The following is a 24,196-nucleotide window of genomic DNA, read 5'->3' as shown; positions in this document are numbered from 1 at the left end:
CCAAAATCAATATTGCTTAGTCATCTTGGATGTGTTAGAAGAAGTTAAGTTGGTACCTAAACAACAACTAAATCTTATTCAACTTTTGGTTACCTTTAGATATATATAGTATACCAAATACAATAAAAGAAGATTTTTTTTCTATGGATATTTAAGAAAAAAAAAAGAATGTGAACTTATCTAGAATTGAATCACCAAATTGTCTGGAAAATTTATTTTTTATACTAACAAAAGTTTTGTGATCTAATTAGCGGTGATCTTATCAAACGGTGGGTGGGATGTTTTGTGTAAAATGATGCCATATGCATTGTCGAGATATGTGACGATGTCATATTTTTGATTTTCCAAGATAGTAACATCGAACTTAACTAGCGCGATGACAAAATTTTTGTTAAGTTTAGATTGAAACCAACAAAAAGGTTATACTAGTTGGCATGAAAAAACTAGCTTTGCCAAAAAAAAAAAAAAGGGAGGAATAGGATCGGGATGGTTGATGAATTTGATCCTATTTTTTCTAAGAATAACTGTCGACAGCTTATAAACAACCTAAAAGTCATTGTTTCTACGGATGTTCAAAGGTCGATATTTTCATATATATAATTTGATGGAGCATTTAAGAAAATATTCACCATTATATGGTTAAAAAAGAAATTTCAGTAAATTAAAATTTATTTATATTGATTAAATGGATAAGATCAAGCTAGATACAACATCAGTATAGAACAAAACCTTTAGATTGTAGATATTTGCCCAAAATCAACGATAAGTAAATGGCATAACTTATGACCAAATTTAATTTGATGGTTACCCAATAACAAATACTTGACAATTAGTAATGTTACGAGAATTTGTAGATCTAAGTATGTGGCTGTGGCTGTCATTCGAGGGATCCCAATAATTTGAGTTTAGATGGCATTCTAGTCTCGTTTGTTGGCGTGAAAACATAGATATATAGATGACATTTTAGTTCAACTAATTCAGTAAAATTATAAATAGTTAAAGGAAGAGACCATATCTAAAACATGGAAATTTTATTGAATTAAACCAGACATGTATTATGTATATACAACTCTAGGTTAAAGCAGAACGGCCATATCTACCACTGGTCACTGGACCGCTAACTAGTTTTCACTACAATTTGAGTTTTCTAAGTAATTTCCTAGTCCTCGTCAAATTGGATCCCCAATGCTTTATCATGTTTTTTTTTCTTTTTCACAGAAATAATCGTTGACTACAAAATGTCACACAAAAAGTCAACATCCCTTGGCTCCTCCACGTAATATAAACTAAAGTATTCACTCATGCAACTTCGTTGGAAAAGGCATCTTATATGTTATAATTTGGACATCTTATATGATATGTTTTCTTTTTATTGATCAGATCTTAGATCGAAATCTATATCTAAACTAAACATACATATTATATATATATATAGGTTCTAAATAATTGAAAATTTTGTGTTATTCTTTAACCTCGACCATAAGTATTTTAATTAGGTTGACTATCAAAAGAAATTTAGTCAAACTGTATTATGTGGATTTGAATATGGGTATACATATGAATGAATAACACTAATGGTATTGACTGGTATATCAATTGCTATTACGACCACGTTCGATCGAGATCCAAGAGAGTTTGTCATAAATTCGAGTTTGTAGTACTTTCCGATATTTACATAAAGTTCCAAATACGTGACGCTGGACTGTCCCTAGCTGATGATATCTTCAACTAGTGTAATCTGTATCTAGTCGCACCACGCACGTTATATATAATTCCATAATTATTCGTCAGACCCCCAAATAATATACTTCAAATTGCGATTAAAGAAGCATTACCATGTACGTATACATATTGTTTTCCCAAGTCTTATATTTAAAACTATTTGTAAAGATTTACTGATTATTTTAAGAGCGTAGCTAAGAATTAGATATCTCTCGAAAGAAAATCATATTTTCATTTATTATCTTATAAATGGTTGTGTCTAAGCTAAGAAAATAATTTGCGTAAGTAATTTATAACATCTCTACTTTTGTGCACATGTAACTAATTATAGTTCTAACCATAGCTGCATCACAATTGACCAAAAATATGTGATTCTCTTAGTTACAAATATAATGTTGATGAAAGAACTTAATAGTTAATACAAATCATACTCTTCACTTAAGACATATATTAGGCACAAGATAAACAAAAAATAGAGTGATCTGATTTTTCTCGAGAGATATCCAAATCTACAAGTTAAAACATTATCCCAACTTCTTTTTTCATTTTTAGAAAAAACAATTGTACCCCTCCCGCATTAAACAGAACAGACACACAATAAGAGGGACCGAAAGATAGAAATAGAGTACATACACGGGATTCCATATTTTTCATGTTTTTATTACGTACGTAACTGTGTATATATGTGTAGTACCATATATAGATAACGGATCATTAATTATTTGAACATTTACCTCAAAAAGCAAAGTACTCTCTACTTCATTCCAACTCTATGCGTATGTATGTTAGTGTATGGACCGATACGCAAATTAAATGTATAGGTAGACACATGGCCTACAATTATGAATATTACAATTATTTCCATCAAAAGCAAAGTACTCTCCATCTTAACATACAATAAAACCTCAATAAATTAAGAGATATTTTCACATTTTTTTCTGTATTATTTTTCAAAAATAATCTTTTATGTATAAAAATAATTAATTTAACCAGTCCAAATTGAGTCAGTATAAAAATTGACAAAAATCGATAATATAATTAAATAATCTTTTATTTTTGAAATTCCAATTTAAAGTATGATCTAAATGATATCATAAATTAATAATTATATAAATTTACATGTCTATATATATAAGTTGATATACAAGTATTATTTTAGTTTCTTTTTTAATGGAACTTTGTTAGACCTTATTTCTATAAAACAGTTGTTATGTTGTGTTTTATTAAAATATAGTGTTGTAATATAATTTATAACTATATCATAAAAATATCTAAAAAGTTCGGTAAGTTTTCAATTTTTAAATATGCATCATTTTTATTTTGATACAATTGTAGATTGTAAATTAATATAAGTGTATAGTGTTGTATAAGTGTATTTATTTATAGTCATTGTAATTTATTTTCTAAATTTTTGTTGAATTCATTTTCTATATATTAAAATTTCAAGTCTAAAACTTTACAATATATAACATCCAGATCACTATTTTCTTTTAAATAAAATTGTCTCAATTCATATCTTCTAAAGTTTTAACAATTAAAACAAAATATCTATAAACTAATAATTAATTTATACTATAAATAAATTAATATCACTATAAATTAATAATTTATTATGGTCTCAACCTTATTGATTTATAGAGGTTTTACTATATGCATAAATACATTTTTATTATTTAAAACCTCTTTGGTCAAAAAGGAATGGTCGACTATATATATAGCCAAAGAAGAGCAAGAGAATCAAAGTCGTGAGTTCAGAACTATAACCAATTTTTTTCTTAAAGGAAATGGAGAGTTTGATAGTAGAGATTGCAAAAACCATTTGGTGGATACTAGTTATTGGAGTGTTAAGTTTAGGGATTCAGGTGTACGGTAAAGCGATGGCCGAGCAATGGAGGGTGCGGAGGAAGCTGACGATGCAGGGCGTGAAAGGTCCATCGCCGTCGCTATTTCGTGGAAACGTGCCGGAGATGCAAAAGATCCAATCACAAACGGTGATTAACTCTAAACACTACTCTGGCCATAATATCATCGCCCATGACTACACTTCTTCTCTCTTTCCTTATCTCGACCTTTGGCGAAAACAATACGGTATGCTCTCTAATCACATATAATTTTGATATGTGAGGAAAAGAAATTTTGTTCTTCTTGTCAACAAAGTAGATAGGCATATCTGATTTTGAAGAATGATAACATACGAGGCGGATGAGTCCGTTTTGGTCGTTTTGAATTAGACGATTCCATATTTTGGACGGATGATAGCAGATAAAACAAGCTCATGTCTCTTCATAAAATCTTGTAAATAGATAGTGATTGAAAGGGCCATATATATTACTATATTCGCCACAATGTTTACATGCATACGTGAATCTTTATTCATACATATGTTCATACTGATTGACAGCTAAGGCCTATATAATAATATATGCGTGTATTATGTGTATGTAACGTATGCATGGATTGACATGACAACTAACTCGCAGAATTTAAAAATTATCAAACGCTGTCTTTTAGATAAGTTTATATAGCCAATAAGGTTTTGTACGATCGGGTCTACTTGATCAAAAAGTTAGCAGTTCTATTATTTTTTTTTACTCAAGCAGTTCTATTATTTTGGTTCCCTTTTTTCTAGTAATAATAGTAAGATAAATATTAAAAATACCAAAGTAGTTGTCGCTTCGCTAGCACGCGTGGAGCGGTAATAGTTATCATCAGTCTTTTGTTTTCATTTGGAAAAAAGTATATCATCAGTTATGTTGATTAAGATTAAGAGGAACTAAATTTTGATTCTCACCGCTTTCTAAGTTGGTTTTGAGCATTTATTTTATCTGAGTAATTTATTGGAATAAAAATTTGATGTTTAGGGAGGGTGTACACGTACTCGACGGGGGTGAAGCAACACTTGTACATGAACCACCCGGAGTTGGTGAAAGAACTTAACCAAGCCAACACTCTTAACCTTGGCAAAGTCTCTTACGTCACCAAGCGCCTTAAATCCATACTCGGCCGAGGTGTCATCACCTCTAATGGGCCTCATTGGGCTCATCAACGTCGTATCATCGCCCCCGAGTTCTTCCACGACAAAGTCAAGGGAATGGTGGGATTCGTGGTGGAATCGGCGATGCCAATGCTCAGCAAATGGGAAGAGATGGTCAGAAGTGGAAAAGGAAAAATTGTGTGTGACATAAGAGTGGACGAAGACCTAAGAGCTGTCTCTGCTGACGTCATCTCTAGAGCTTGCTTTGGGAGCTCTGTCTCCAAAGGCAAAGAGATCTTCTCTATGCTTAGATGTCTTCAAAAGGCCATCACTCACAACAACATCCTCTTCAGCCTCAATGGCTTCACGTAAGTGGAATTCAAAATCATTTCTGTCTATATGTATTAGTTAAGGGAATGTAATGTTGATAAATATATATTATGGTTGCAAGTGATGTTTTGTTCGGTACCAAGAAGCATGGGAACGGGAAGATTGATGAGTTGGAGAGGCATGTTGAGTCTTTGATATGGGAAACCGTTAAGGAGAGGGAAAGAGAATGTATGGGAGATCACAAGAAGGATCTAATGCAGTTGATACTAGAAGGGGCTATGAGTAGTTGTGATGGTAGCTTGAAGGACAAGACACAATCTTACAAAAGTTTCGTGGTGGACAATTGCAAGAGTATATACTTTGCCGGCCATGAGACCAGCGCGGTTGCTGTCTCTTGGTGTCTTATGCTCCTCGCTCTCAACACTTCCTGGCAAACTCGGATCCGCGATGAAGTCTTTCGTTTTTGCAAGAATGGTATTCCTGACGCTGACTCTCTTCCCAACCTCAAAACGGTAATTTTACAACCTTCAAAAATTTCTTGAACTCCAAGTATGAAAATTTTCAGAAACCTAACATCACTTGCACATATATATAGGTGACAATGGTTATCCAAGAAACGTTGAGGCTATACCCACCAGCAGCATTCGTGTCAAGAGAAGCCCTTGCGGACACAAAACTCGGAAGCCTCGTGGTGCCAAAAGGAGTGTGCATCTGGACGTTGATCCCTACATTGCACAGAGACCCTGAGATATGGGGAGCTGACGCGAATGAATTCAAGCCAGAAAGATTTAGCGAAGGAGTCTCTAAAGCCTGCAAACACCCTCAGTCCTTCGTCCCTTTTGGCTTAGGGACAAGGTTGTGTTTAGGGAAAAACTTTGGGATGATGGAGCTCAAGGTTCTCGTGTCACTTATTGTGTCAAGGTTTAGTTTTACTCTCTCTCCCACATATCAACACTCTCCAGTGTTCAGAATGCTTGTAGAGCCTCAGCATGGTGTTATCATTAGAGTTCTAAGACAATAATATCTTATAGCTCATCATAATATCTTATTATAACACTATAGACTCTACTAGTGTATTATTTATCTGATATCTTTTTTTGAGCAAATAAAGGTTTACCAATATTTATCGAAAGAAAATAATGATGAGCACTTGTGAAAAATGCTATTAGTAACCTAGCATGTAACAAAGACAAATAAGTAAAATTTACAAATCGTTGTAATTTCTTTTCCAACAATCAAACATATTGATATCAATAAATACGAGTTTACAACAAGTATAAACATTTCAAAACAAACGTTATTCGAAAATACAAGAAATTGAAATAATTTCGATGAGGAATATAATCTAGGTATCCTTACATAAAACTCACATATCTTTTTTGTAATTTACTAGTAATGGTACAAAATATAAACTGTGTACAATTCTAATTATCTGGTACATTTTTGAAAATCTCTCCCTAAAGGTGCAACAATTCATCTAGAAGAGATGAGTCGACCTCATCAATGTACTTAATATTTTCTTCATATATTATTTTACCATAGCTGAGACTGAAAAAGTACGTACCTAATGCAATAGAATCAAGCACGTCAAGAGGAATTGGAAGAATTGAAGAAGACTTTGCTTTTTGTTGATTCTGGACAGTTTCAGCTCATTCCTATTTCACCTCAGACAAGTTATCCTTCAAAATAACCCTGTTCCCCTGATTTCCAAAGGATGTCATCTTCTTCTGGACTGAAATTAGGAAATTTTTGAAAATCTTGGTTCTTCCCATTTTTTTTGTTGTTGTTTCTTAGAGACAAAAACTGGTTGAGAAAAAAAGGGACAATGAGAGCATAATAAATCATAAAAATTCATGATGATATTCAATGTAATAGATCAGCGCTCATAGAGTAAGGGCTCAAAGATTTCTTGAATTGGAGGAACCTCGGCGTTCGTCAACGAAGAAGATAAGAGTTGAAAAATCTTTTTTAGAAAAAAAAAAGAAAAAGAATATATACCCTAATATATTTTTTTATGAAAAAAAAAAGAAAACAAATATATCTATACAAATTTTATTATTTAAATAGAAACTATGACACCATATACAAGTGTCAATAATAGTTATTAGATTCATGATATATGTACTATGATGACCTTTGATTCCAAATCTCTTCTTAAAATAGATATTTGATTTAAAAAAGAATCAATAAAACCAATAGAATGGGGAGAGCCAACCTTTTCGTCTCTTTGTCTTTTCTTCATGTATCAATTAGTTGGATTCCTAAACTAATTTTGCGCTTGAGAAAAAATTATTGTGATTATTCTCAAAAAAAAAAAATTGCGTTTGAAATGTTTTTTCTCTATTGTGATTATAATTAATTTATTATTTTTATACCTCTCTTATTCACCCCATCTCAATTATGGAAACAAATTTTTAATTAAAGAAACAAATTCTGTATATCAATTAATTTTAAAATTATTAATTCTAAATATTATATTGTAATTTTTAATAATAATATCTAAACGGAAGTCACTTTTTTATAAACACAAATTGAAATACAATTTTATTTAATTATAAAATCTAAACCCTAACCATTCTTTGGTGAACCCAAACCGACATATAATTTCGATTAATTATAAAATCTAAACCCTAACTATTCTTTTGTAAACCCAAACCGACATATAATTTCGAATAATTCTTAGGTTCACCCTTAGGGGTGAACCTTTCTCATTCACCCCCTCTAAATTCACCAATCAAAATACAACAAAACGTCATGTCATATTATATTTATAAAATAAATTAAAGAGAATTAAGGAAACAAATTATGTAGAGGTTTTTATTAAGGAAAATATATCGGTTTAGGTTTATAAAAGAGAATTAGGGTTATATTTTACAACTAAACAAAATTATATGTCGGTTTGCGTTTACAAAAAAGTGGTTAGGGTTTAGATTTTATAATTAAACGAAATTATATGTCGGTTTGGATTTACAAAAGAGTGGTTAGAGTTTAGATTTTATAATTAAAAGAAATTATATGTAGTTTTGGTTTTACAAAAGAGTGGTTAGGGTTTAGATTTTATAATTAAACGAAATTATAGAAAAAATTTTGGGTTCACCCCTAGGGGTGAACTACTCTGACTCACCCCCTTTAAATTCACAAATCAAAATACAACAAAAAGCCATGTCATATCATGTTTGTAAAATAAATCAAAATTGAAAGAAAAAAGACAAAACAAATTTAGGAAACAAATTCTGTATAAATTGTTATTAAGAAAAATATGTCGGTTTAGGTTTATAAAAGAGAATTAGGGCTTAACTTTTACAAAAAAAAAACAAAATTATATATCGGTTTTTATTTACAAAAGAGTGGTTAGGGTTTAGATATTATAATTAGACGAAATTATATGTCGGTTTGGGTTTACAAAAAAATAATTAGGATTTAGATTTTATAATTAAACGAATTTATATGTCAGCTTGGGTTTACAAAAGAGTGGTTAGAGTTTAGATTTTATAATTAAACAAAATCAAATGTCAGTTTGGGTTTACAAAAGAGTAGTTAGGGTTTCAGGTTTAAATATTACAATTCAAGAAAATTATATGTGGATTTGAGTTTATAAAAGAGTGGTTAGGGTTTAGATTTTACAGTTAAACAAAATTGTATTTTAATATGGGTTTATAAAAAAGTGGTTAGAGTTTAAATTTTATAATTAAACAAAATTATATGTCAGTTTGGGTTTATAAAAAAGTGACTTGGATTTAGATGTTATAATTGAAAACTACAATATAATGTTTAGAATTAATAATTTTAAAATTAATTGATATACAGAATTTATTTTTTTAATTAAGAAGGTGTGAACAAGAGAAGTTCACCCTAAGAACCAGAATTGTCCTTTGCTTAAATCATATTTGATTGATGAATGTTTGATTTACAGTTTACACTATAATGTTGTTTTTTGAAAACCGTGATGATTCTATAGCTTTGTTTGGGTCGTGTTTTTCAAATATAATAAGCCCAACAATAATGTGGACATGCTAAAACTATATGGACCGGGCGTCCCTAGATTGTTTCCCTACTGTGATATACTTATTTGTTCAAAGTAGAAATGATTTAATAAAATAAGAATTTGGACTTATATGTTCAAAAAGGAATCTGGTTTGACTATATATGGGTCAAGAAGAGAAGAGTAAAGGCATATATAAAACACAAAAGTAAAAAGAAAAATCTTGAATAGACAAAAGAGTGAAAATGGAGAGTTTTGCTGTTCCTTCGGTAAATGCAGTCTGCTGCATAGTTATTGTCGGAATCGTCAGCGTATGTTACCATGTGTATGGCAGAGCGGTGGTGGAGCTGTGGAGGATGCGGAGGAGTCTAAAGATGCAAGGCGTGAAAGGTCCTCCACCGTCGATCTTTAACGGCAATGTGACGGAGATGCAACGAATCCAGTCGGAGGCTAAACACTGTTCCGGCGATAACATCATTTCTCATGACTATTCCTCTTCTCTCTTTCCTCATTTTGCTCACTGGCGAAAACAATACGGTTTGTTTTTTTTTTCTCGAATCTCGTATCTCAAACTTTGTTTTATACAAATACATAGTATATTATATAGATAGTTTTTGGTAAAAGGATAGTTTTACTTTTACCACTTTGCATTTGGGTCTATTGAACATTTTTTCTGTAACATTGTCACACACAAATAATTCAACAATTGGAGAAAAAAAAATAATGTAGGAATTAAAATTTGGAAGAACTATTTTTTTACATGTTTCCATTAAAATAACTCATGTTGTTAGAACAAGAATCAGTGTTCTTAATAGTTTCGTCCATTCCAATGAAAAGGCATACACAAAAAGACAGCTTTGCACGTTTTTTCTTAGTTAACGTTACAGGAAGAAAATCCATAACCAGATAGAAATAAATATCCCATAAGAGAAATATGGTCCACGTACATATTTAGTTTATTTAATTTATAATAACCAAAAAAAATGATTGTGATTTTTTTTTACTCAGAAATGATTGTGATTTAGGTAGCTAAAGGTGAACTAAGTTTAATACTATTGTGATATTTTTGGAATAAAAACCTATTTTAATGGTATTTATTATAATTACCTTTTTTTAATATATATACAAAACTGTAACGAAGGGAGGATTTACACATACTCAACGGGGTTAAAACAACACCTTTACATAAACGACCCTGAAATGGTGAAGGAGCTTAGGCAAACCAATACACTTAACCTTGGAAGAATCACTCACATCACCAAACGCCTTAATCCCATTCTTGGCAGTGGCATCATCACCTCTAACGGGTCTCATTGGGATCATCAACGACGTATCATTGCCCATGAGTTTACCCATGACAAAATCAAGGTTTTAGTCTTATGTCTTTTAGATTTAGCATCATATAGCCGGATTGTTAGTTTTGGCTTCATCGATTGATTATTGGAAATGTGAAGGGAATGGTTGGTTTAATGGTGGAATCGGCCATGCCAATGTTGAACAAATGGGAAGAGATGGTGAAAAGAGGAGGAGAACAAGGGTGTGACATAAGAGTGGATGAAGACCTTAAGGATGTCTCGGCTGATGTTATCGCTAGGGCTTGCTTTGGTAGCTCTTTTTCAAAAGGCAAAGCAATATTCTCTATGATTAGAGATCTTTTAACGGCCATTACTAAACAGAGCGTCCTCTTCAGATTCAATGGCTTCACGTAAGTCGTCACGGTATCGTTAAAACGTTTTATTCTTCTTCATTCCATGCAAAACATATAACTAATTAAGTATATATATGTATATGGTGGCAAGTGATATGGTGTTTGGGAGTAAGAAGCACGGTGATGTAAATATTGATGCGCTTGAGAGGGAACTGGAATCTTCGATTTGGGAAACGGTGAAGGAGAGGGAGACTGAATGTGTCGAACCTCACAAGAAGGATCTAATGCAGTTGATACTCGAGGGAGCGATGCGTAGCTGCGATGGTAACTTGTGGGACAAGTCAGCCTATAGACGTTTTGTGGTGGACAATTGCAAGAGCATCTATTTCGCCGGCCATGACTCAACCGCAGTCTCTGTGTCGTGATGCCTTATGCTCCTCGCTCTCAATCCTAGTTGGCAGATTCGAATTCGTGATGAAATCTTGAGTTCTTGCAAGAATGGCATTCCCGACGCAGAATCCATTCACAACCTTAAAACGGTAATCTCTTACATACGAAAATTACATAGAGAATAAGTTGTGACATAATAGACTATGTACAAGAAACGTAATAACATTTTTTTTTTGTATACATAAATATAAACTAGGTGACAATGGTAATACAAGAAACAATGAGACTATATCCACCAGCACCAATCGTGGGAAGAGAAGCATTCACAGAGATAAGACTCGGAGACCTTGTGGTACCAAAAGGAGTGTGCATTTGGACACTCATTCCTGCTTTACACCGAGACCCCGAGATTTGGGAACCAGACGCAAACGACTTCAAGCCAGAGAGGTTCAGTGAAGGGATCTCTAAAGCTTGCGAATACCCTCAGTCATACATCCCATTTGGCCTCGGACCAAGAATATGCTTAGGCAAAAACTTTGCTATGATGGAAGTCAAAGTGCTAGTTTCACTTATCGTCTTGAAGTTTAGTTTTACTCTGTCTCCCACTTATCAACACTCTCCAGGCCATAAACTCCTAGTAGAGCCTCAACATGGTGTTGTGATTAGGGTTGTTTGACAGTGAGATGTATCGTTATGTGATGAGTAGATCTTTAATTTCTTTTTCTCTCTCTTTTGTAACTGAAACTATAAATTAAAATGCGGGAATTTGGAGTCTACATTTAATTGGTCTACACACTTATTTTGTTTCTTGGGAAACAAGTAATTACTCACTTCTTCTCGTAGACTATGCTCACATCACATGGATCAACTGCTTCGCGACTTTGGCGTGGCTAGAGTAGCTTCAAAGACTCAGAAGCGTAGCGTCGGGATCAATCGGCTTTCCCTTTTAAGTGGCTCGACCATAAACACGCTTTTAGTCAATACTTTGAGACTTGAGAACTAATTTAGTTGTCTCCCTAAGAAAAATTTACCAAAGGTTTAAGATTTTAATCAAATTTAAGTACTAATTAACAAATCAAAATAAGGTTAGCTAGCTCGACTGGATTATGTCACAAGTAAAAAAGATAAAGTGTAATTTATTAATTTACTGTGGTATAATAAATAAGAAGAAAACAAAAAAAAAAAGGGACTTTCTTTATTTTTCTTCAAGGGTCTTCTAGTCAAACTGTCAACAATAACAAACAAAATACAATACAAGTCGTCACAACGGCAAAGTGAAGACGACACCACACCACACCAGAGAGAGAGAAGCGAGAGAGAGAGAAGAGAAGAGAAGCGAGTGAAACTCTCTGAATATGGACGCGTTTCCGGCGGAGAACCAAGTGATCGGTGGCAACGACGAAGCTTTTCCGACGACGGGAGACGATGACAAAGACGACGATGGAGTCGATTTGTGCCGGATTTGCCGATCGCCGGAGCTACCAGACGACCCGTTGAGGTATCCGTGTGCGTGTAGAGGCTCCATCAAGTATGTTCATCAGCAATGTCTCCTTCTGTGGCTCAACCGCCGCGGACACAAACACTGCGAGGTTTTCTCAAACTTCGTTTTCTTGCTTTAGGGTTTCAGTGTTCAATAAAACGTTTTAAATCGATTTCGATTTTTGACCTTGATTTTTTATGAATCTGTACGGATGTTAGGTGTGTGGGCGTAGCTACTCATTTGTCCCTGTTTACTCGGAGAACGTACCAAAGAGGCTCTCATGCAGTCTCATGGCATGAGTTTCTCATCAGAGGACTGTTTCTCAGAGCATTACGCGTCGTTTCTTGGGTTTTTGTGTTTCTCTTCAACGCTTATTGCTATTCTTTTCATCCTTGCGGGAGAGGCGCTGCGATTGAAACTCAGAGAGCTTACCCTGTGTCAGAGATATTTGCTTCTCTCTGGGTTAGCTTAACCTACAATGCTTTCATCGCTTATGGTTTGACAATGATGGTACTTGTCAAGTTTTTTGTTGAACTTATCCGTGGGAGGCGTCACGTCGTAGTGAATGAACATGGAGCTGTTGGCCTTGTTGTGTTTAAACATTTGCTCATTCTCTGTGCTTGGTGGCATGATCTTCTTGGACGCCTTCCTGTCTTCCATGCACGGCCTCATGGTTGAAGCTCATGAAGGACCATTTCTTTTTGGACACGCACAGTTTCATGAATTTGGAGCAGTCAGAACGTTGCTCTTCTTTCTTGATGACAACTCATTTGCTGTAAGTCCCCTGTTTCTCGTTTCATAGGTTTCAAGCTTAGTTATGTATCCGGATTTTGAAATATTCTACTATGTGAAACATGATAACAACTATGTTGCACTGAAACGGGTACGGGAACTAGAAACGGGTACGAAATCGGGGACGGAAAACGGCAAAGTAAAAATTTATAGATACGGGTACGGTATGGGTACTTCAATAAACACATAAGAAAAGATACCCATACCTTTAATAAGAGCTGATTAGTAAAGCTAATGGGATAAGGAGAGAGGGGGAAACGAGTCTAGAAAGTAGAAAAACACAAAAAAATGAAACTATGCTTATGATAAGAGTGCTTTGAATGAAATGAAATGGATGCAAATATCAAAAATTTGATGTTATCTTCCCCTAAAGCATCTAAGACGTCTCCATAGAGTCCCCATAGAGTTCCCGTTCCCAACATGTCCCCGGTACGGGGACGGCTACCAAATAGACGTACCCGTGCATCATAGGATAACAATATTTGTTTTTCCCTGTTTTAATCTGTCCTGCAGGTTCTTGCCGTCAGCTTATCTGTCTCATTCTGCTTCGTGCTTCTTCCATTGTTCATGGGGAAACTTGTCTTTGCGCTCCTACCTACGGAGGTAGCTATGCAGCTTCTTTCAGGATACTCACTTAGCCAAGAACCTGTCATTGTTGGATATATGAGTATTCTCTCGCTTTCTTTAGCTTATCTTGGAAGTTATGTTACTCTGAGTCGAGACTCCATTAAAGCCATTGCCAGGATAGTATCATTGGGGCTCCTCTTCATAGCATTGGCACCCCCATTCTTGCTGTGGATACTTTCGGTAAAATTATGGAAAAATCTATACGTGGTCAAGGATGGTTTCATCTTGTGTTTGAAAGTTGGTGTTTTACCTTTAGCACTTGGCTGCTGGTTAGATTTTTGCACCTTCCCTATAATAGGAACGCCAATTTCCCGGAGGCTTGAGATGATTTCAAATTATCCCATAGTCATGATCGTACATTGGTTCTTCGGACATTTTTGCTTGCTATTGGCTCTCAATTCCATGGTGCTTATCCAGAGGGTAAAAACATTCATTTTGTTTTATTAGTAGCATGAAAAGACTATATTTTCATTAGACTTACTGCATATTTTTCTTTTGACAGATCTTTCACAAACGACCCTTTTGGTTTCTCCTAGATGTTACTGATCCCAACTACAAGGTCACTAAACTATNCAAATATCAAAAATTTGATGTTATCTTCCCCTAAAGCATCTAAGACGTCTCCATAGAGTCCCCATAGAGTTCCCGTTCCCAACATGTCCCCGGTACGGGGACGGCTACCAAATAGACGTACCCGTGCATCATAGGATAACAATATTTGTTTTTCCCTGTTTTAATCTGTCCTGCAGGTTCTTGCCGTCAGCTTATCTGTCTCATTCTGCTTCGTGCTTCTTCCATTGTTCATGGGGAAACTTGTCTTTGCGCTCCTACCTACGGAGGTAGCTATGCAGCTTCTTTCAGGATACTCACTTAGCCAAGAACCTGTCATTGTTGGATATATGAGTATTCTCTCGCTTTCTTTAGCTTATCTTGGAAGTTATGTTACTCTGAGTCGAGACTCCATTAAAGCCATTGCCAGGATAGTATCATTGGGGCTCCTCTTCATAGCATTGGCACCCCCATTCTTGCTGTGGATACTTTCGGTAAAATTATGGAAAAATCTATACGTGGTCAAGGATGGTTTCATCTTGTGTTTGAAAGTTGGTGTTTTACCTTTAGCACTTGGCTGCTGGTTAGATTTTTGCACCTTCCCTATAATAGGAACGCCAATTTCCCGGAGGCTTGAGATGATTTCAAATTATCCCATAGTCATGATCGTACATTGGTTCTTCGGACATTTTTGCTTGCTATTGGCTCTCAATTCCATGGTGCTTATCCAGAGGGTAAAAACATTCATTTTGTTTTATTAGTAGCATGAAAAGACTATATTTTCATTAGACTTACTGCATATTTTTCTTTTGACAGATCTTTCACAAACGACCCTTTTGGTTTCTCCTAGATGTTACTGATCCCAACTACAAGGTCACTAAACTATACATTGGCCAATTTCTATTTGCGTTGGCTTTCCACGGGTCAATGATGGTGACTGTGATTCACTTACCAATAATGACCATCTCCCTCGTCAGCCCCTCATTTTTCCCACTCCAATTCTGGTAATTAAGCTCCACTGTCTTACCTTGTATTATTTGTAGTTTCATGCTGTTTGATATTTTTCTAATCTAACAAAAAGCAAACGCTTGAATATGATGCAGGATCTATGACGAAAGGGTTATGTTTGGCTCAATGGCTGCTTATTCGTTCTTAATGAGTCTGGGATCCCCCGAGTGGTTAGCCGAGCTTATTAAACAGGCTGTAGAACCCATAGTTCGCAAGTGGATAATCACTGTCAGTTCTTGGCTTGAGTTGAGCGAGTTCTTGCTTGAAAACCATGCAGATCAGAATGTGAGACCATTTCAGAACCTTGATGAATGGTCTCTAGTGTATATACTAGCTGAGGGCTCTGTAGTCAGGTTATACGGATCTCAGAGTGATACCACTTTTGAAGAGGATATTGGCGACGATAGGTAAGAGATAGCTTGAGTTTTGACTTTTGAATAAAAACTTATTCATGTATAAAATTTTGCAATCCTGATATGTTGAAGTTGCAGGATTATACTAAAGATCGGACTGATGTTGGCTCTAGCTGCTTTGAGCATGTTTCTCATTGGCACAATCTCCATGGTTTTGCCACTTCTGATAGGAAGGGTGTTCTTCCACTCTTTCTCTTTCATCATACCTTCCGGACTCAAACACGATGGTATGTAACTTTCATCATCTTGCTTCATAACTTTTCTACTTATGGTTTCATAGCAAATGACGATTTTATTTTTAAGCTTCTAATTTTAAAGTGTGACATTTCAAATTTTATCATTATAGATCTGTGTGGTTTCTGGATTGGATGTTATACCCTGCGAGAAACCTACAAGGGGACTTGCTTCGTATTTTATCATATCATGACTGGAAGAACTGATTTGCTTCTCAACCACTTTGTCTTCCCGATACGGAATACTTTACTGTTCTCAATCTGGGTAAGCAAACTCAAAACTTCAGGTCCCATTCTTCCAACCTAAGTGTAAAAATGCCTGAAACTTTTCTCTTTTGCTGCGGAAATGTTTGAATAACTTGCAAAATCCAATAAACAGATCTCTGGCATACCGGCAATGCTTGGTCGCCTTATCAACCTTATGATCATCATCCCATTACAAGTGCCGCTAAACGAATCACCGGTTTATTCATTGCTCCAAGAATGGTTGATCGGATTAGTCGTCCTTAACATCTGGACCTATCTGGTAAAAAAATTCCATCTCGAGTGTCTTTCTAAAATCAAAAACTTGCTTTCTTGGGCAACAAGTCATCTCTTTCTTTCTTTCTTTCTTTCTCACAGACTATGTTCACGCGTATCACTTGTTTCGCAACAGTGGCTTGGCGGGAGAAATTAGTGAGACTCAGAAATGTCCGAATCAACTGTCTTCCCACTTCGTGGCTGCTTCTAGATATCATTTATACCATCATGTTCACTCTTATAGCCACTCTCGTCTTTCCTTTCTTGGTGGCATACTCTCTATTCCCATGTCTTGGATTTTCTGGTGAAGTCAACATAGCCGTGCAGAGGTTCGTATGGCCGGTGCTATTAGCCATCATCATCTTAGGGTTCGTAGCCAAGCTCATCCTTGATCTCTTCGTCTAGATTCACCGAGTGGAATACAATGATCGATATCTGGTGGGAGACAGAGTGGCTGATTTCAGTGAAGATCTTATATTGCATACAAACTTTTCTCAAATTTCTTTTTTTCAATCTTTTAATCTTGAATCTTGTTTAAAGGTCATCCATCTTTAGCAATGATCAGGTTTAAAAAAACTCGTTTGATTTTAGGATTACTAAACTCAGTCAACGATCTTTGAAACATATTATGACGACTTTTTTTTATTATGAATTGTGTCTTGGGGCAAGCATTGCTATTAAAAGAGTCTTGTATTCGTGAAGATTGCTTGTGTATGCAATTTATAAGGTCGATTAGTATTAATAACACAAATGTCTGTTACAACAGAGGTTATGCTCCAAAATACATGTAACCAAACTTGAAACTGGAATTGGAGTACTATTGTTTGGTGCTAGTGAGAAAAAAAAGAGCTTTAGAAACTAACAAAATCTTGATTTTAAGTAAAATTCTACATTTTGTGGTGCTCATTGGTAATTCTGCAGGCATACTTGCCTCATCTCTGTTTTTGCTTCTCTCAACTTGAGCTCTTAAGGAAAGAATATGGTCAAGAGCTTCTTCGTCTGCTGTGACACGCTTGGACGGATTATATATCAGCAAACCATACAACAGATCTGCAAATCCAGAACATGTGTTGTCTAAATGTTTTGATACCATAAGATATTGTGAGAAGGTTTTTACTTCAGATTATGGCATATCAAACGAAACATATATCATTAGACATTTAGACACAAAGAAGAATCAATGGACGCTTAACCTTGAGATGATCAAGTCTTTTTTTACATCCATAATACTATCTCTAGAGTTGGCTCCTTCATTCCAATCCAGCCTGCTCCCCCTCCTGAACATGTAACAAGCGATGGGCATTTAGTTATATATATGTCTGAAGTTTTGTGTATCCAAAAGTTTAAATAGAGAAAAGTGACCAGGCTTTTCGGGTCATATGTTCAGGCAAAGGTCCCAATGCCCTCTCCATCATACCTAGTTGTTCAAGGTTGTCATGCGTCTCAAAGAGAGCCTCACCCGCGTACAGTGTTAAAAAGGTTGAAAATAATAGTAAGCAAAAGAATCTTGTTATGACAAATAAATAAATCTATATATAATAACAATCCGAAAAAATGCGACTAACAGTTGTGTTTTTTCAATCGTACCTTTTGGATATTTTCCGAAAAGTCGTGATGGATCATTAAAACAGTTATTTATGAAAAGTTACAACTGTTCACATCAGAGTTGTAATTATTAGAACATTCATAACTTTTGAAATCTATATATATTTGTCTGTTTGAACAAGAAGAAATCCCTATCCCCGTTCCATACAAATACCAAATAAAAAAGACTCATTTTTTTTGCCATGACACAAAATCAACTAAATTTTCAATATCAAGGGTTTATAAATTTTTCTAAATTACTTTCTAGCAGTCATTCTTTTAAAAATCAAGAAATTTTTCTAATTCTTGATTAACAAAAGATTTTTGGAATGATGAATATAAATGCCACTAAAAGTTGATATTATATTCATCATTCCAAAAATCTTTTAAATGCCACTAAAGTTGATATTAATCTATTATATTCATTTATAAATGCTACCAAAAGTTGTTTAAATTCATTTATATTCATCTAAAAGTTGATATTATATTCATTTAAAACAAGTTTATATTCATTTATATTCAAATTTTATAAAATTTGTGTTTTTTCAATCGTACCTTTTGGATAATTTTCCAAAAAAAATCTGTAAAAAAATTAAATTGTGTATTTTACAAAAAGTTGCGATTGTTCATTGTAACGTTTTTTTGTAAAGTTGAAACTTTTCATTGTAGAGTTGTGTTTATTCTAGTATTCATAACTTTTAGAATATATATATATTTTTGTTTGTTTGAACTGTTTTCATTTTTTAGTCATGACACAAAATAATATAAACTTTCAATCTCAACGGTTTTTACAGATTTCTAAATTATTCTCTAGCATTCATTCTTTTAGAAGTAAAGAAATTCATCCAATTTTGATTTAACAAAATATTTTTGGAATGATAAATCTAATTTTAAATATAAAATTTTAATGAAAATACCTGGAGTTTTTTTTCCAATAGTTAGATGGACTATATAGTGAGTTTTTGAATTTGACTTTTCAATATAGTAATAAATATGCCTTCTATTTAAAAAGCAGTTTACAGTGCACACACAACAGTTGCGATTTTTGGTAGTACATTTCCGTAAAATTATTGTTTTTACTTTTTTTTAAAAAAAAATTGATACAGCTGTATCTGTTCATTGTAGAGTTGTTTTTTTCACTATATTTTATTTATATTTTTCATCACAACTTTTTGTTCTAATAGGCGTGTCTATTTAAATAGTCATGTCTTTTGAACTTTTTATATATTTGTCTCTTCATCAATAACTAACAAATCATTGTTCGTTGAAACAAATTTTCCATTTTATGTTTAATCTAAATAATTTGAATATTAATATCTAATATTCAACTTTATTCTATAATCTAAATCAAATTTTAGAAATCATTATAGCAATATAGAAATTTAATAAAACTTAATACAGAATTTACAATTGCGTAATTTATCGTAAATTTCGTTAAAAAATATTTTCATTTATTTTATTTTGTTTTTAAAAATTGTATATTTTAATTTTACTTTTTTGTTGATACAGTTTCACTCACTATTAAATATAATTTTAATTATAAATTTATATTTACTCTTTACAACTATTAGTTCAATATTCTCAGTTCGGATCACTTTGTCATAATGATCTTTCAGTTGTAGCTCTTTATCATAATTCTTCATAAATTATCTTATATATTTATTATACTTAATGTTTCTTGCATAGTTGCGTCTATTCTACATAATATTTTTTGTTATAAGTTTTCATTTTGATGGTTGTGTTTTTAGTAACATTTTATGAAGATTTATGAAGAGTTCAACAAAATCATTAAAAGTGAATAAGTGAAAGATTGTTAAAGATTGCTAAAGAGTTTTGTTAATTAGTTTTCTAAAATCTTGTAAAGTCCTCCAAACAATCCCTGTATTTTTATGATACTTTCCATGACTTTATTTACTTTATTTTCATAAAAAAATCTCGCGACATCGCGGGAGTTCTGAGTCCTAGAATATATAGTAAGCAAAAGAACTCAAAATACAGATATATTGAGTTTTTACAACAAGATGAGATAAACTTTGGGATTATTATGAATTTTCACTCCAATTATTTTAAATTTGCCATTTTCTTCAAGGGAAAATTCCTAAAAAAAACACCAACTATTTAATATTTGCCAGAAAAAAAACATGAACTTTTGTCGTTGCTACAAAAATACGCAAAATATTTTTTAGTTGATAAAAAATACACGAACTATTATCTTTTTCCAATTTCTCCTCGTCTCTGTTACGCCCGTTAATGGCATTGTGACAGCGTTACTATTTTTTTAAAAAATTCCAGAAAAAAACACAAACTATTTATTTTTGCCAGAAAAATACATGAACTTTTTTTTCTTTGCCTGAAAAACACATAATTTTCCATTTCTTATTTTTCATTAACAATGTTAGAGATCAAAACTCATAATTTTCTCTGTTCTCTTGAACTCCATACAAGTTTTCACTACTATTTAGGATAACTAAATTCAAGAACAAAAATATACAATTAAATTACTCGACTCTAAATTTCTCAATTAGTGTTGTTTTTGGATTTATACGGACTTTACAAATTTTGAAACTTCATTAACACTTAAACTCTAAAATTTCATGAGATCTCCACCTTTGTATCCTTTGTATAAGGTTAACAAATATCTGATCATTGTTGTTGGCACCTACTCCATCTGTGCCTGAGATAGGATGGTTTTCAGGTGAAGATGAGGAATGTCTTTCATTTGATTTACAAAGGTGGAGATCTCATGAAAGTTTACAGTTTAAGTGTTGATTAATCTAATTATGTATTTTTGTTCTTGAATTTAGTTATCCTAAATAGTAGTGTAAACTTCATACTTGTATGAAGTTCAAGAGAGCAGAGAAAATTATGAGTTATGATCTATAACATTGTTAATGGAAAAATAAGAAATTGAAAATTATGTATTTTTCAGGCAAAGAAAAAAAAGTTGTTGTCAAAAAAAAAAAATAGTTTGTGCTTTTTTCTGGAATTTTTCTAAAAAATAGTAACGCCGTTAACGGCCGTAACGGAGACAAGGAGAAATTGGAAAAATATAATAGTTCGTGTAGTTTTCATCAACTAAAAAATATTCTGTGTATTTTTTTGGCAACGAAAAAAGTTCATATTTTTTCTGGCAAATATTAAATAGTTGGTGTGTTTTTTGGGAATTTTCTCTTTTCTTCAATATTTTAGATTTGCCATTTTGGTCACTTTAAAATCTATAAATATGTAAAAAAAATTTGCTAAAATACATACTTCATAACAAATACTAAACCTTACAAAAAACGCAAACATAATGTGTAAAATTGTGTTTTAAAATCTTGAAAATTTGACAAATCCATAAGATTTTAGCCAAAAGGGCAAAATCCACATTATTTCATAATTAACTCGATAAACTTTACCGTGCTCCGTGCATGTCAAAGTAGTATATACAACCTACACTCCATAAACCATAAGTCACATTTATAAAACAAGTCTATACATAATTTTCAAAAAAAAAAACGAAACTAGTTTATAAATCAGCAAGGCCCCTCTCAAGTCTCAAAAACCTATATAATTTCCAAAGGAATATATATATTGCTAAATATTTTCACTTTTGAGAAGCAACACATCTTCTCTGATATGGATACAAAACTTTATAATCCACCAAGCCACAATGCCCACACAAGGCTACAACTATATTTTGCTTCAGAACCTTACCTCATTATATGGCTTGATACACTGTTCACAAAGGCCTTTATATATATTATTGAACTTCTCTTTTTGATTTCTTGTTTTTTGGTTTATTTGGGTTTGATTTATCGTGCTAGTTGGCAAGACAAACCGATGACCGTAGATTGATGTTCTTAGTCGTAATTTATAGGTACTGATTGGAAACACAAACAAAGTATTACAAGTGGTACAACTTTAAATTTTTACCAATCACAAAAATTTTACCAAAAACTTTATTAAAAGTTTCACACTCTGTTTTTTTGTACAGCTTTCACGTACAACTCTTTCTTAGTTTTGCACTATTACGTAACAGCTTCAGCTTACAGCTTTGGCTACGTTACCAATGAAACCATAGTTGTTTGATAAAAAAAAAAAGGCTTAATCTATAGGTTGATCTCGGCATTTTCATAGATTTGACCTTTCAATCAAATCTCAAGATCCTTCGTGTAAAGAAGTTGATTCATAATTATTTAACAGATAATATGTATGGAAGATGCCAAGAAACTTTGTGTCTGAATGATTTGTTTTGTATTTGTTTAAAACATGAGATTGTGGGTGGTGGAAGCATGATAATTAACCTTTCTATAAAGTTTTAGCCAACCAAACCAATACAGCTTCTTCTTTTTTTTTGCTTTTTTTTCTCACGTTCATAACCAAATTTATAATAAAAAACACACACACATAGTCCTCGGCAATTCGGGTATCGGTCTGGGTTCGGTTTGGGTATTTCGGGTTTCGGATATTTCGGGTTTATAAATTATGGAATCATTCAGGTATTTTAGAAATTTCGGTTCGGATTCGGTTCAGTTTTTTTTGGGTTCGGTTCGGTTTGAGTAATTTTTTGAAATACCAAAATATATCTGATATTTGTAGTTTCGGTTCGGTACAAGTACTTTTTACCCATTTGGAACCAAAATACCCAAATATATCTATAGTACCCTAATTATAAATTGAAAAATTTGATCAAATTTCATGAAATTATAACTAAAAAAATCATACCAAAGTACCTAAACCAAGCAAAATAAGCAAGAAAAACATAATCCTTAAATAGAGTAATCCAAAACATAAATAAGTAGTAGAGTAGTAACATCCAAAATCAAATTCAAAAGTCTTATAAAAGCTAGAGTTATTGAGAAAATTCAAAGAAACATCAAATATCCAAATAAGAGAATCAATCAATGAAAAGTACTAAACTCCTGTTATAAACCAAGCATCAAGATGAAAGGGACTTACCTGAGTCTTAAACGTCTCTGTAAGAGGAGACGAAGAGAAGAAATTTAGAGAATCCAATTTGATATTTGAGATCTTAGAGTGATTATAGAATCTATAGAAACAAAAAAAATCTCACGTAGAAAGAGGGAAGACGAACCTGTAAACACAAGTTTCTTCTTCTTTTTAGCAAATTCGACTTAGGGTATTACATATACAAAAGGGGAGAAATTAGTATATACACATATGTTCAGATATATTTAGGTACTAATTGGGTATCGGGTATTATCCGAACCGAACCGATACCCAAAAATATTTACAATCAAGATCCAATTAGTATAATGTGGAAGATCCATACCCGATCCAAACCGGGGTTTTTCGGTTTAGTTCCAATACGAGTATTTCGGGTCGGGTATTTTGTCCAGGCCTACACATATTTGATTCCTAAAACTAAAAGTTCACATTTTTTTTTTAATAACAATTAAATTGAAAGGAAACGATAATAAGAGAGGGAGAGGTGTGTGGACATCTAAGAGTGATTCTCTGCCACCCAAGAAGATAAAATGTTAAAGATTAAAAAAAACTTAAGTAAGAAAAATATAAGATTAGATGTTTTGACCTTATATAAACATGACTTTTAAGTATTAACCAATACTTTAAACCACGTGTTTTCTTGTTGGCGGTAACCTTAATTAATTTATCATTTGTGAATCATCCTTTCTAATACTCTACAAACTTTCTATAGTTGTAATTTCGATAAATGTACAAACTTTCTATAATTTCGATAAATCATCCTTTCTACTACTCTACAAACTTCCTATAATTTCGATAAATGTCATTCTCATTCAAGTTTTCTTCATGAATTTTCTAATTCTTTTTTTTTTTTTTTGGAAATTAGAGTTAAGAAATGTACCATTTTAACCAAATTTCTGATTAAAATACGATTTAAAGCAGAAAGATATGATTGTCAAACAGACGTATTCCATGCAGTTTGTTTTTTTGGGGAAATATATACATATATAGTATAT

At 33.1% G+C, this 24,196-nt stretch overlaps 1 protein-coding gene and 2 pseudogenes across 1 annotated transcript; all 3 read left to right on the top strand.

The window, feature by feature from the left end:
- Nucleotides 3,452-6,069, top strand: LOC104736515 (cytochrome P450 714A1-like). Its single transcript, XM_010456517.2, has 4 exons — nt 3,452-3,810; nt 4,584-5,064; nt 5,148-5,538; nt 5,622-6,069. The coding sequence occupies exons 1-4, from the start codon at nt 3,507-3,509 to the stop codon at nt 6,045-6,047; spliced, it is 1,602 nt and encodes a 533-aa protein (XP_010454819.1). The 5' UTR covers nt 3,452-3,506; the 3' UTR covers nt 6,048-6,069.
- Nucleotides 9,232-11,802, top strand: LOC104736514 (annotated as a pseudogene).
- Nucleotides 12,402-17,222, top strand: LOC104738160 (annotated as a pseudogene).

This window comes from Camelina sativa, chromosome 13, assembly GCF_000633955.1.
Source record: "Camelina sativa cultivar DH55 chromosome 13, Cs, whole genome shotgun sequence".
Classification (NCBI taxonomy): Eukaryota; Viridiplantae; Streptophyta; class Magnoliopsida; order Brassicales; family Brassicaceae; genus Camelina; species Camelina sativa.
The sequence above is the reverse complement of the archived record's forward strand: the minus strand, read 5'-3'. Positions and strand labels throughout refer to the sequence as shown.

Bases quoted from the DNA above. Each gene is read 5' to 3' on its own strand.
- LOC104736515 (XM_010456517.2), top strand. From the start codon at position 3,507: ATGGAGAGTTTGATAGTAGAGATTGCAAAAACCATTTGGTGGATACTA. The intron at 3,811-4,583 runs GTATGCTCTCTA...TTTGATGTTTAG, and splicing joins CCTTTGGCGAAAACAATACG to GGAGGGTGTACACGTACTCG. The intron at 5,539-5,621 runs GTAATTTTACAA...ACATATATATAG, and splicing joins CTCTTCCCAACCTCAAAACG to GTGACAATGGTTATCCAAGA.